Genomic DNA, 13,072 nt, shown 5'->3' on the forward strand with positions numbered 1-13,072 from the left:
AAAAAAAAAAAAAAGTGTCTTTCTTTATGGTTAATCCACTTTATATCCTGTTTAAGAAATCTTTTCCTATTCAAGTTTATGAATATTTGTCTATAGTGTCTTCTAGAAGTTCAATTGTTTTGCCTTTTACATTTGTGTACGTTGTGTGTGTGTGCGGTGTGAGGTAGGGGTTTCGGGGGTCAAATTTCCTTGGTTCCCATTTTGATACCCATTCATTGTAGATTATATTTATCTTACTGCTCCGCAGTGCTTCTTGTAAATTAATATTGGTTTATGTTCTACGTTCTCTATTTTTCACTCTACACATAGAAGACCTTTGGAAAAAATATATACTCTATAAAGGAAAGGAGTATAAGAAAATAGGGAAAACTTTGGTGATTTGTGTGAGTGAAATGGATAAGATTAGTTTAAGATGTTTTTTTTAACTCTGCCACCTACTAGCCTATGGCATTGGATGGGGTAACTTGTTTAATTTCTGTAGGAGACGCTAAGAGCCAGACGACATCCGAGCAAGATGATCTGCAGCTGAGGTGTGGACCTTGGGCCATTCGTCCACAGGAGTTCCTTGCGGAAGAAGAGCTCGTGCCTTCAGCATGTAGTCATTGTTAATTACTCCCCTCACCTGTGTTGTTCTGGCTCAATAAAAGGCTGGTTCGGAGGTTGCTCGGGGCTACCCGGAAAGTAAGGGCTAGCCCGCCTTCCACAAGCTTGTGCTTCTAATCCGTCTCTCACCTGGTTCCTTTCTGCGCTAACCGAGACCAGGGCCATAGGAGCCCCACGGGTCGCGACAAATTTCCTTTTTTTTTTTTTAGAGACAGAGTCTCACTTTGTCACCCTTGGTAGAGTGCTGTGGCATCACAGCTCACAGCAACCTCTAGCTCCCAGGCTTAGGTGATTCTCTCGTCTCAGCCTCCCAAGTAACTGGGATCACAGGCACGCACCACAAAGCCCAGCTATTTTTTTGTTGCAGTTTGGCCAGGGCTGGATTTGAACCCACCACCCTCAGTATATGGGGTCAGCGCACTACTCACTGAGCCACAGGCGCTGCCCAAACTTGTTTAATTTCTTTGGTGCCTAGTTTCATTACCTTTATATTTAATTCATAGCACTGTAAAGATTAGTGACTTTCTGTGAAGTGTTAGAACAACATTTGCACACAGTAAGCACTCAGTAATGAGTGTGTTGTGTGTATCTCTGCCTGTCACTTTATAATCTCCTGTCCTTATTTTCTCCTGTCCTTACCATTACAGCTCATTCTCAGTAATAGAGAAACTCATTTGGTGCCTAGCTGAATTGACATAAAAAATCAAAATGTATTCCTCTGAATATCAATAGTTATAAAATTTTACGGTACAAATAGCAATGTGTTTGTAGGGTGCTATCCATCTTACTTCCTTAAAAATTAAAGTTTCTGGCTGGTCCAAATGCAGTGGTGTCTACAACAAATTGATCATAACCAGTTACAAATGCATTGGTTCCTTTTCCATTCCCACTGCTTCACTTACTAGCCCTAAAAAAAAAAAAAAAGCAAAATGGAAATTTCTAAATTCTCAAACACCTCTGGCCCAGGGCCTCAGTAGGAGATTTGGGGTCTGCATTATTAGTTCATAGTTATATAGCCTTGGGCAAACTCTCAGTTTTCTAACTCTGCCACCTACTAGCCTATGGCATTGGGTGGGGTAACTTGTTTGTAACTAGTGACACCATTTGATCTCTAAAGTCCCACCTTATGGAACAATTGACACACAAAAAGTATGCCACTATGAAGTGAAAAAATGGCATGCATTTTTGATGAGTGAAAGTATTTTAGAAGTTTGCATGAAAACATAGGTTCTATGTTGCTAGCACTAAATACGAGAATATTTTTGTATCTGAGATAAAATAAGGACAGGAGATTATAAAGTGACAGGCACAGATACACACACCATCTGCCTTTCCTCCACACTTTGTGCAAAACAGTAATACAAAAACTATAATTCGAAATTAGAATCACACAGAACAACTTAGGAGCAAGATCTATGCACATTAAGAAAAAGTCTTCTGAATTGAACCTGTATTTTGCTCTTTTAATGGGAACATGAAGAAAGAAGGAAGACCTTCTTTCTCTTGCTAAGTTTTTTGAAATCTTAGCCTTTCCCACCTTGTTGGCAGTGATGAAAGGCTAGGGGAAGGCACCTAGGCCCTGTGCCCCACATGAAAGAAAGCCCACTGGGGGAGGCTCATCCCAATGAATGTACAAGAAAGACCGGCTCCTGAGAACTCCCAAGCTCAGGGCAGAGCAGGATGAACTGGAAGCGTGGTGTGTCAAACCTGGGATAGGCTCACCGGGAGAGTGGTGATAGTGGACCTCTTCCCCTTCTCTGGCTTGGCCAGTCCAGCCCTGTCTCCCTGGTGTCTGCAGTGCACCTTGCCCAGTGCTAGAGGCAGAGCTGAGCTCCCAGCAAAGGCAGGTGAGCTGTGCAGGGGATTCCTGTCACCAGTGCAGACTCTGCACTCCTGGCAAAGGTGCTGCTGGTTGACGACTGTCCTCTGAGGGTTGGTGTGACAATAGCGAAACCATCGTTCGTCTAATAACAGCAGCCCAGGCCAATTTGATTTCTCTAATGCTGACTCTCCAAAAAGCGTGTCTTGGTTATTAGGCTGATATAAACAGCACCCAAGGCTGTAGAGTAGGAAGTCCCAACGTTCCAGAAGAGTCAAATCAAGGCTTCCTGCCCATCTTTTCCCAGCACCAGAGGTTTCCTGTGCAAAATTCTAATGTTAACGTGTACTGAGTACTATGTGCCCAGGACTGTCCTATGCGCTTTAAATCTGTCACTTTATTTTACTCTAACAGGGATCATTATTCCCATTTTACACATGAGCAGATGGAGGCAGGTCAAGCTAGGAGGTCAGAAGGGGAATTCGCTTGGTGAAGTTTGGCCCCAGAGTCAGCGTGCTTGGCTGTGGACTCTTCAGCCCCAGAGCCACCTGGGCCCTGCAGTTCCTGGAAGCAGAGCTCCTTCCTGCTCTCCTCACACAGGGAGAGGAGAGGACTCTTGGATTTGGAATGAAACCAGCTAGTTCCAATGAGGCGCTTCTGCCATGAGTTGTGGACAGCTGGGCAGCTAGTGAGTGGAACAGGTCTCACTTTGCTCAGGTATAAACCAAGACATCATGCTCAGTACTGTGTACTGAGTACTCAGCTTTCTGTCTGGCTTTCAGAATGAGTCCCAGGCTTGCTACTCCACCAGCAAGTCCCAAGGAATCCTGTATCAAGTCCCTAACCCCTCCAAGCTCAGCTAGAGAGGGAGGCATTCTTTGCCCCAGGGAAGGCTTTTGTTCGCAGTTGGAGACAACGTGTGCCTGGCAGTGCCTGGCAGGGGACTGGGTGTAGCTATTGTGATAATAAGCATTGGGAAGGCACCAGCTCCTCCCCCAGAGGGATCCTCTCCCACAGGCAGGATCCCTGTGTGGCAGGGGCCACCGAGCAGAGCAGGGTGTGAAGTGAGCGCAGGTCTGCCGAACCCGGCACGAGCTCACCACGGAGTGGTGAAAGCAGCCCCCTCCCCAGGGTACGATGTGGACGATCCAGCCCTTTCCCAACACAGACCCAAAGCCCAGCTTGCCAAGCGCTAACTGCGGAGTCCAGACTCCCAGGACCGAAAGTACCCCCAAGACCGATAAGGCCGAACAATCCTGGCTTTGTTTTAGAAGGATTTATCCTGAGTTTGCAGTTGGCTTTTATCTGTGTGTCAATGTGTTTGACCTCTCAGGAGATTCAGGGTCTTGGGGAGAAGGAGGCAGAGGAGAGGGAGCCCGGGCAGCCCCTGCTGGGATCTCACGCAGCTGGAGTTGGGGCGCGGGGTGCGCGCGCCAGGGCGCGCGAGGCGCCCGCGGGGCGTGGGGCCATGCGGGCTGCGGCCACCGTCTGAGCAATCTCCCCGCAGCCCGGCCAACCGCTGGTCGCTCCTCCGCGCGGCCGGCGAGGTCACGATGGGCTCACTGAGCCGGCAGGTAGGCAGTGCCCCGGCGGCGGCGGCGGCGGCAGGCGGTCCTGGAATGTGCGAGGGGCGTGATGACAGTGGCCGCCGGCCTCTTTGCGCAACACCTTCGCTATATATACCCGGGCAGGCGCCGCGCTCTACCTGGCCGCCGCCACTCCGGCACCTGCAGAGGGAGCGCGGGTGAGTATCGCCGCTTCCTTCTCTCTCCCGGCTCTTTCAAGAACCCCCATTTACTTCTAAGTGACTTAATTCCGTTCCCTAGCCCTCCATGCCGACCTCAAGGAACTTGACTAGCTTTAGGCTGCAGAAAAGAGAGAGAGAGAGAAAAATAAACCTTTCCAAAACTGTCAAATATTTTGTTCTTAATGGTACTGCTGTTGCTGTGACTACAACTTCTGTTGCTATAGTTAACTATTGTCAGTGTTACTAATCGGCTACAACGGGGGAGTCTAAAACTATAGATGTTTGGAGAGTCATGGCTTGGAGAGGATGCCCCAGGTGGGAAAGGTACCACCCAGGAATAGACTAGGGGGATTCTTTTTGGCAGGGCCCCTGAGTAGCAGATGGCTTAATGCAGGTGCCTCTGTACATCTGAGACCTCTGGCTGCAGTTGCCATCTCTGACAAGAAGGGGATGGGACCATCTCTGGGTTTTTCCTGACCTGAAAATTCTGGGTTGGTTGTGGCTGCCTTGTGATGTGACTCATCCCCTACCCTCACTGTGACTTCCACCTGTTGTAGTTATCCAAGGTGATTGCGAGACACTTCAAATTTGCTGGTTCCATTGGGGTAGATGGCCACCAGCAACGTCTGGGGACAAGCAGAAGCTACTGTTTCTCTCTTTTCAGAGCAGGGGGTGCCAGGGGGATGGTCTAGAAAGATGATTTACAGGGAAATGTGCACCTGGTGGTTGGCCCAGAGAGAATCTTCAGGGCAGGAAGAGGAGGGTGCCTGGTCAGGAGTTAGTTCAGGTTCCCTGGAGCAGATGACTGCCCCTTGTGACAGGTACCATGGCAAAGAGAGGATCTCTAGTTTCCCTTGGTGAAGAGATGACATAATCAAACTTGTTGGTTCCATGGAGGCAGCTTGTGGATTTCATCTCTTAGATTCCCTCTTCTCCGCGTTCAAGTTCACTGCCGATTGCTGTGGTAGCCAGGGTTGCCCTGGCCCTTGTTTGTCTTTCATTTCCCTTTTCTTCCTGAGCCGTCAGTTTTTCCATCTGTTCTGTGCTGGGTATTCTTAGAAGAGCTGTGTCTGTAGGTGAGGCCATTGTTTTGGATTAAGACTGAACCATTTGTCCCGTGCCAAATGATCCCGTCCCATGATAATGATCTTTGCTCTTTCCTTAACATTGGAACGGTGGCAAGAAGGGTACGCTTTGTAAAAGGTTAGGACAAAACAAATGCCTTTCCCCTAAAGACCTTCCCCAAGTTCCTCAGCCGCACCTTGAATCAGCCACCATTAGTGTAAGGATGGGCTTCTGGGTTATTCCTAATAGCTCAGAGTGGACATAAAAATAGGCCAGATTCAATTTAATGAAGAAAACAGCCTCAGGATCAGAGTGATTTGGAATAAACTGGATTTTAATGCCATCTTCAGCCATCTTCCACACTGTCCTCATCCACATCCCACTTCTGCTCTGGGGACAGTATGGGGGTGTCAGTGGAAAGCAATCTGGACATCCCTGTGGATAAAAAAATGCAACAGTGCAAAAAGAGGGCAGCAAAAAGATTGCAATTTGTCTCAGATGTTTACTATTTCCAAATTTCATTCCTGCAATGGCCTCCAATACAATGCCAAGTGATGGATTTAGCTACACATTCATTACAGGATTTATTTTAAAATGTCACAAATACGAATTGAAAGTGTATAGTGAGGATGTGATGTGGTAATAGAGCCCAAGTTTGAAGTGGTAGTCTAAATTTCTTTTTCAAATTTAATTAGTGCATTTTATCCAATATCTAAACTATAACTGGGCAGGAACATAATCCAAGTACTTGGGAAGTCTGAGGCAAGAGGATCACTTGTAGGCCAGGAGTTCAAGAATAACCTGGACATCATAGCAAGACCCTATGTCTACCAAAAGCAAACCAAAAAGAAAAAAAGAGTCTAACTATCTATCAATGTGAGTCCCAGGCCAAGTGCATCCTAGTCTCCTTTGTAACACACCTCCTCCCTCCCATCATTGCTACCACCTTGGCCTTGGGAGATTATTTCCCTTGTGATGGCTAAAGAATGCTAAAGAAAAGTAGCTATCACCCTCTTGGGAATTTTTTAAATCTTGGGTTCTTTCTTTCTTTCTTTCTTTCGTAGAGACAGGGTCTCACTTTATCGCTCTCGGTAGAGTACCATGGCATCACACAGCTCACAGCAACCTCCAACTGATTCTCTTGCCTCAGCCTCCCAAGTAGCTGGGACTATAGGCACCCACCACAGTGCCCAGCAATTTTTTGGTTGTAATTTGGCCGGGGCCAGGTTTGAACCCACCACCCTTGGTATATGGGGCCAGTGCCCTACCCAGTGAGCCACAGGCACCGCCTTTGGGTTCTTCTTTCAAAGAACAAGACAATTTCTTGGGCATACTGAACAATGGATTGCCTGAGTTTGAATTGTCTCTGAAGGCGTAGTGTCATGAGACGTTAAGCAATTAATTTCTTGGTGCCTCAGTTTTTCCCTTTCTAGAATAAGGATATTGTTGGTAGCAAAGGGTAAATACTTTCCATACAAGTGTTTACATGAATACATAAAGTGCTTACAAGATTAAATGAGTTAAAATGTGTGTGCAAGACTTACCACAGTGCCCGGCACAAAGCTCTCAAACATCTGGTGACTATCCTGAGTGCTGGGGATACAGTAGTCATTATCCCTGTGCTCGCGGAGGCCACCACCTGGCAGGAGAGCGTGTGTGTGTCCTGGTCCTGTGCCCACCTCTCCAGGTGGCCTCAGGCGGCTGCTTCTCTGGGTTGGAGAGCAGATCTGGGTTGGAGAAGCCCAAACAATGCAAAGGCAGGCGTTGGGTGACTGCCAGCTGCCCTACATCTCCCTGTTTTCCAAGTCCAAGACCAGCCAAGAAGTTTCCTCTCCTTGGCCTTCAAGGAAGAATAAGAACTCCTTTTGTCAGTGGGTGCCCATGTGACGCAGGAGATGGAACCAAGACGGATACGTGCACAGGCAGCTCTGTCGCAGAGGCCAGGTGGGGAGCAGGGGAGCAGGTGTGGGGTTACCCTGGGGGCCTGGTCTCCTTCCTGGAAGTTAGGACAAACTTGCCAGATGGATGACTGTTCCCTTCTCTGCAGCTTCCGGCACGTAGCAGGAATGTGCTGGAGTGTGCCCTAGACGGCAGGGAGAGGACAACAGCTGCCTCAGGGTGACGGAGTGGGAGAAAGTCTTTGCAGGGACAGAAGGGCCTCAGGGACCCCTGCAGTGCCCAAACCTCATCCCTTAGGAAACAGGTTCAGTGTTTGTCCCTGGGAAGAGTGACCTCAGATTCATGCTACATCCCCTGCCTGCCCCATTCTGCGCCACCTCCCTGCGCAGCTGAGACTCCAAAGAGGGCTTGGGATAGGCAGAAGCTGGGTCCCTGGAATGCCGGAAGCCTTTGTGGAAACCCAGCAGCCTGTCATTACAGCATTCTTGGCTGGCAGTTCTAGCTGTCTGAATGACTAGGCAGAAGTGACCCCTTCAGTCGTGCCAACCCCGCTGGCTCTCCCAGAAACGCCCAGAGCCCTTATCAAGCCCAGAGGCCCCTTGGTACCCTGTTGCTTTGCTGGGGGCTGGAGGATTCTTTCTTCTTTTGCCCCTGGATGTGAGGTCTCTAGAAGGGCTTCTGGCTTTGGAATCAGCAAGTCCTGGGTTCAAATCCTGATACCACTCCCAGTAGCTACGGGACTCCAGGCCAGTTTCTTAATGTCTCTGTGCCTCAGTTTATTTTCCAGCACATTGGGAGGAAAAACTCTATCCTCATTATAAGATTTAATGAGGTCACAAACCACAAAACTCTCTCCCCTATCACAAAACAGATCACAAAACAAACATTAACACTTTTTTCTGTCACACGCTTTGGATTCCGTTGCAGAACAAGCATTTGCCGAGGGTCTGCTACCAGGCTGAGCACTGGACACATAGAGCTTTGGGGGCAAAGTGGAGTTCAGGCCATTCACGGTCGTGATGTGAGGCACCTCGGAGTTCTGAGTGTTTACTCTGCCGGGCTGTGCTTGGGTCTCACCTACATTTATTCATCTATTAGTTCCTGCAATAGCATTGTCCCCATTTTGACCTGATGACACTGAGGCTCAGAGAGACTCAGGCCTCTGAAGTGTCAGCTCTTGCCCAGCGTGTGGGACTGTCTTGGTGCTGTGCATCAGCAGAATTGGCAGCTCCAGGGGCCGAGGAGTCCCCAGATGCTTGCCTAGTCGCAGGGCAGCCTGGGGCATTTGCTGCAGGTGCTGCCTTTACTCCAGGGCTCCAGAGCTGTAGCATCAGTGTCCCCCCAGATGGACTCTCTCTGTGTCACCCCACAGAAGGATCTGGAGCTTTGCTGCCCTGGAGCCTGGCTGGCTGGAGACTGAGCCTGAGCTTTGGAGTCTGGTGGTTGGGTGGCAGCCAGGTGCCCTACTTTCCCCACTTCCTAGGTCCCGAGAGCTGTGGGGGTGGAGAGGGTCAGGAAGGGAGTGGCTGGCAATTGCCGAGAGCTCTGGGCTGGGTCAGACAGTTCTCAGGTCCGCTGGCTGCCGGCCTGAGAGGGGGAGGGCCTCGTGTGTGACTCTGAAGGCTCCTTTCCTTATCGGCCATTATCTAGCTCAGTGAACACCAACAGGTGACGGGAGAGATGACAGATGACCCGAATTGAAGGTCTGCATGAGGGGAAATTGTTGATTGCTTCATCAGGGAAGTGTTTATAGAGAAGAAACTTGGACTCAGAACAGGGAAAAGAAAGACTTCCAAGAAGGAGAAATAAAGACATTCAGTAGAAATCTGCCTTGCTTTTTGGTGGCTCTAATGGGAATGAGGATTGGGAGGTGAACAGAGCCAGAGCATTCCCGGTGGACATCCAAGATGTTACAGCGGGTGGGGTCCCTGGCTGTCATGTCTTATTCTCACTTGTACAGTTCAGTGCAAATGGGTGGCCATCTGTCATTTGTAATATTATTAGAAACTACTTGTGTTGGGCGATGGAGGTGTCTGTTTCACTGGACATTTTTGGTTCAACCCTTGAAAGAAAATGATTCCAATAAGTCATAGAAATCCAGAGAAATATAATAATACATTTCTCTGAAATATAATAATGTCTTTCTCTGAAATATAATATCAGAGAAAACATATTTCAAATACTAGTCAAGGAATTATGCTTCTTACGTTTTACTGCTGATAAGAGTTTCCCAAATGGGGTTCTGCAACCCCCAGGTGGTGGTTTCTCAACACAGCGGCCCCATCGACCATATCACAGCCGGCTGGGCTTGTTGATGGTGAGGGGGGATGACCACCTGTCAGTGAGATTCAGGCTCAAGTTGATGCCTAGTAACGATCCACGTGGGCCTGGTGCCTTCCTTCAGCAAACCCTTATGTATATTGACATCGCCATTAAAAAATTAAAACAGAAAATGCCTACTTTGTACAGTCTCCGGGGACTGAAAGAAAAAGCCTAACGGGTTCCTGCCCTCAAACAACTTGAGTTCTAGTTGAGAAGGTAGTATACATACATTCTGACAACTAAGTTCACGAATTGATATTAGATAAGATGCTATACAGGGCATTACTAAATATCACTATGGTCATTTTTGAAGTACCCACCTTGGGAAGCTATGCACTGGTGCCGGTGCCCAGCCACCCTTCAAAGCACTTTTTCCTTGAGGAGTTGGAGAACTTAATCGTCTGACCTCATAAATGTGCACCAGAGGCAAGAAAACAATTCTGGATTTATTTAAGATTATAAGAGAAAGAGAATCAGTAAGACACCACAATAATGTTCACATTTTTCCTTCAAAGTGCCTCCAACAGGAGACACCCAGGTACACTGACCTGGAGTTCTGTGGGTAGCCCTAGACAGCTCATGGAAAACCCAAAGCAATTGTGTCCTGTCTTTTTAATTTTTAATTAATTAATTAATTAATTTTTACCGACAGACTCTCACTCTGTGGCCCAGGCTGGAGTGCAGTGTAACCCCAAATCAAAGCTCACTGTAACCCCAAACTCCTTGGATCAGCTTCTTCAGTAGGTAGGGCTACAGGTGTACACCCTAACAAACATTTTTAATTTACATAATTGTTACATTCCCGCCCCTAATAGACCCATGCTTGTTTGAGTGTGATAACTGATAATCACACCAAGTTTACAGTGAGCTGGGAACCGTTCCAGGAACTTTCATCATCAGAATAGGCCTTTGTAAGGATTGTATCCTAGTTTTAAATACGGGGAGATGGACATCGAGAGGCAAAGAAACTAGACAAAAAGTCACATAGTAAATAGCAAAGCTGAGACTTGAACCTGGCAGCTGGAATTTCAAAGTTCACTCTCTCAGCCTCTGGAACAGTCCTTTCCAGCCCCCGTGGGATATTTAGCGATGTCGGGAGATGTTTTGATTTTCAAATTGGGGGATTTTGAGGGTTCTTTGGTGTCTGCTTAGGAGAAGCCAGAGCTACTGGCAAATATTCTTAAATGCACAAGACAGTCCCTCACAACAAAGAATTAACCCAGCCCCGAATGTCAAAGTGCTTAGGTTAAGAAGCAGCTTGCCCCACGTATGTACCATATCTCAGCGGTAAATCTTCCCAGTCAAATTACTTAATAGTACTTTCCCCCAGAAATCTGAGCTAAAGCAGATCTCCAGGAGGTTTGTGTCATAACCGAGGACACTGAGGGTAAGGGCCCTGTCCCTCGCCTGCTGGACAACTTTGAAGGAGTTGCTTCATCTCTCTGGGCTCCAGGCTTTCCCATTTCCAGATTGGTATGATCAGAATCCCTTTCTTGCATAAAGATTGAATGACGTAATATATGTCAGGCTCCAGCACAGCGGCTGGGACTCCGTGGTGCTCATTAAATGGTAGTTGTTATTAGAAATCAATTCGACAGTGTCAGTGTCACGATGGAGGGTGGCCAGGTGAGCTGTGCAGGCAGCACTGCCAGGAGCGTGGAGGAGGGCAGGATCAGAGAGGGCTGGAGAAGAGCTCAGGGGCAGGAGGGAGGGACAGAGGGATCTGGCAAAAACCTTGTAAAAGGCAGAGGTGGGACTCTCAGGGAGTGTTCAGGGTCCCAATTTTAGGGAACTGACCGGAAGAGAGGGTCATTTAGGGGGTGTTGACCTAGAAATGACAGTGAATCTGGTGACGTCCACCCCATTGCTATGTGTTAGGAGTGCCAACCTTTGGGGAGACACTGGGGCTCCGACCAGTCAAACAGGCTGCTGAGTTAGTCAAGGCGGGAGTCGCTGTGGCCCGGATGAGGGAGGTGGCACCAGGAAGCAGAGGCGAGAGAGCCATGAGATGTTCCCAGGTAGAATCAGCAGGTCTGGTGCTGCTTGGGCTTGGGGACAGTAAGAAATGAGTTTGAGATGCTGGAATGACAATGGCAGGAATCACAAACAGGAGAGTACCGTGTAGGGAAGTTACTGGGGTGATCAGGAAATGATGAGTTAGGTCGAAGTTAGGGTGAGCTTGACTTGATGGCTGCTGCAAGTGGCCCATGAACGTGAAGACCAGAGGCCTCAAGGTCTGAATGCGGCCGAGTGCTTCTGTGCTAGTAACTGAGTGACAAGGTGCTGCCTTGAGACCTGACCGTGGAACCTCCCTGCTTCCCTCCTGGTGTCTGTATAGTAATCGGGACACTGGCTCCATCCTCCAGGGTGAAGTGCCTTCCCCACTGGCCTAGTACTGAGACTTTAAGTCAGGACCATCTCTGTTTTGATGCTATTAACAGGCAACTCACTCCTTTCTGCCATTCATTCATTCATTCATTCATTCAGGTGTGTCTGCACCACCGCTGGCAGGCTGGATCTTCATGGGCTCCAGGTCCTGTAGTCACTGAGAGACAAGCAGAGACTTGGGGGTCAGAGAAACTCTCAACTTGTGGCGGTGGCCTTGAGCCAAGCAGCTTCATCCTTCTGAGGGTCTCAGCTTTATTATTTTCACTTGAGAAGAACACTAACCCTCAGGGTTGCTGAGTGGTGATATAAATGGATTCATTTAGCAGCTTTCCCTTGAAAGCACCTTATGTAAATTAACTCATTTAAACTTCCTAGTACTCAGTGAGGTAGGCACTGTTGTAAACCTCACTTACTTTCGGGAACCTGAGGCAAGGAGTGATCAAGGTCATTGGGGCAGAGCTGGAGCTTGGTCCCTAACCTCTGTGGTCAGTACAGTACCCAGCATGGCACCTGATTGAATGAGAATTTGGAATTTGGGGAGTGTTAGTTTCTCTCCTTAAGGATCTCCATATTAGGAGAATCAGCAGGTTGTTAGCACAGCACACTGGGCTCACCCTGTCCTCTCTTAAACCTTTCTGCTATTCCAAATGAGGGGGCGCCTTGCTAGTTGGCCACATGGCAGCCTTAACCTGGGGTTGGTGTTGGCCCAGGTCAGCCTTGGCCTCTGCATCCTTTTCCCCTGTGCAGGCCCCCTGCTCAGAGGGAGCCCCATCCAGCAGGCCTAGGAAGCAGCAGTCTTGGCCTCAGGTTTGCTGTCAGCTCTGAGAAGATTGATATTTCACTGAGCCCTGTGGTTGACTCAGACCCTGGAACAGGCCCAGCAGCTCTGGGAGGCAGGACATTAGCAAGCAGCCTGCTGCTAGGTACCAGAAGGCAGTTAGAGGGCACTCAACCCCGCAGGAGAGGGCTGGATTCAAGCGGACCTGGGTTCTAGACCGTACCACTTGGGACCTTGGATAAGATACCTAACCCCCTTGTGCCTGAGTTCTTTCATCTGTGTTGGAAGGAACAGTAATGCTTCCTTTTTTTTTTTTTTTTGCAGTTTTGGCCAGGGCCAGGCTTGAACCTGCCACCCCCAGTATATGGGGCTGGTGCCCTACTCCTTGAACCACAGGCACCATCCCACTAGCACCTCCCTTTATGAGTGACAGGGAGGCCATGCCTGGGGC

The 13,072-nt window shown here is 48.6% G+C and overlaps 2 protein-coding genes across 2 annotated transcripts in view; both read left to right on the forward strand.

The window, feature by feature from the left end:
* Positions 1–3,914, forward strand: part of LOC100949351 (sodium-dependent phosphate transport protein 2B-like) — a 36,473-nt gene extending 32,559 nt beyond the window's left edge. The window contains 1 exon segment of the mRNA XM_023515344.1: positions 3,756–3,914. Within this exon segment, the coding sequence (XP_023371112.1) occupies positions 3,756–3,914 (159 nt within the window).
* A 180-nt stretch (positions 3,915–4,094) lies between these two features.
* The window catches only part of LOC100949678 (sodium-dependent phosphate transport protein 2B-like), a 24,455-nt gene continuing 15,477 nt past the window's right edge, over positions 4,095–13,072 (forward strand). Inside the window, exon 1 of the mRNA XM_012807449.2 lies at positions 4,095–4,166. The gene's annotated coding sequence lies outside the window, so the exon portion shown is untranslated. The remainder of the gene's footprint in view (positions 4,167–13,072) is intronic.

This window comes from Otolemur garnettii, unplaced genomic scaffold (genome assembly GCF_000181295.1).
Source record: "Otolemur garnettii isolate 467f Iridium unplaced genomic scaffold, OtoGar3 scaffold00069, whole genome shotgun sequence".
NCBI lineage: Eukaryota > Metazoa > Chordata > Mammalia > Primates > Galagidae > Otolemur > Otolemur garnettii.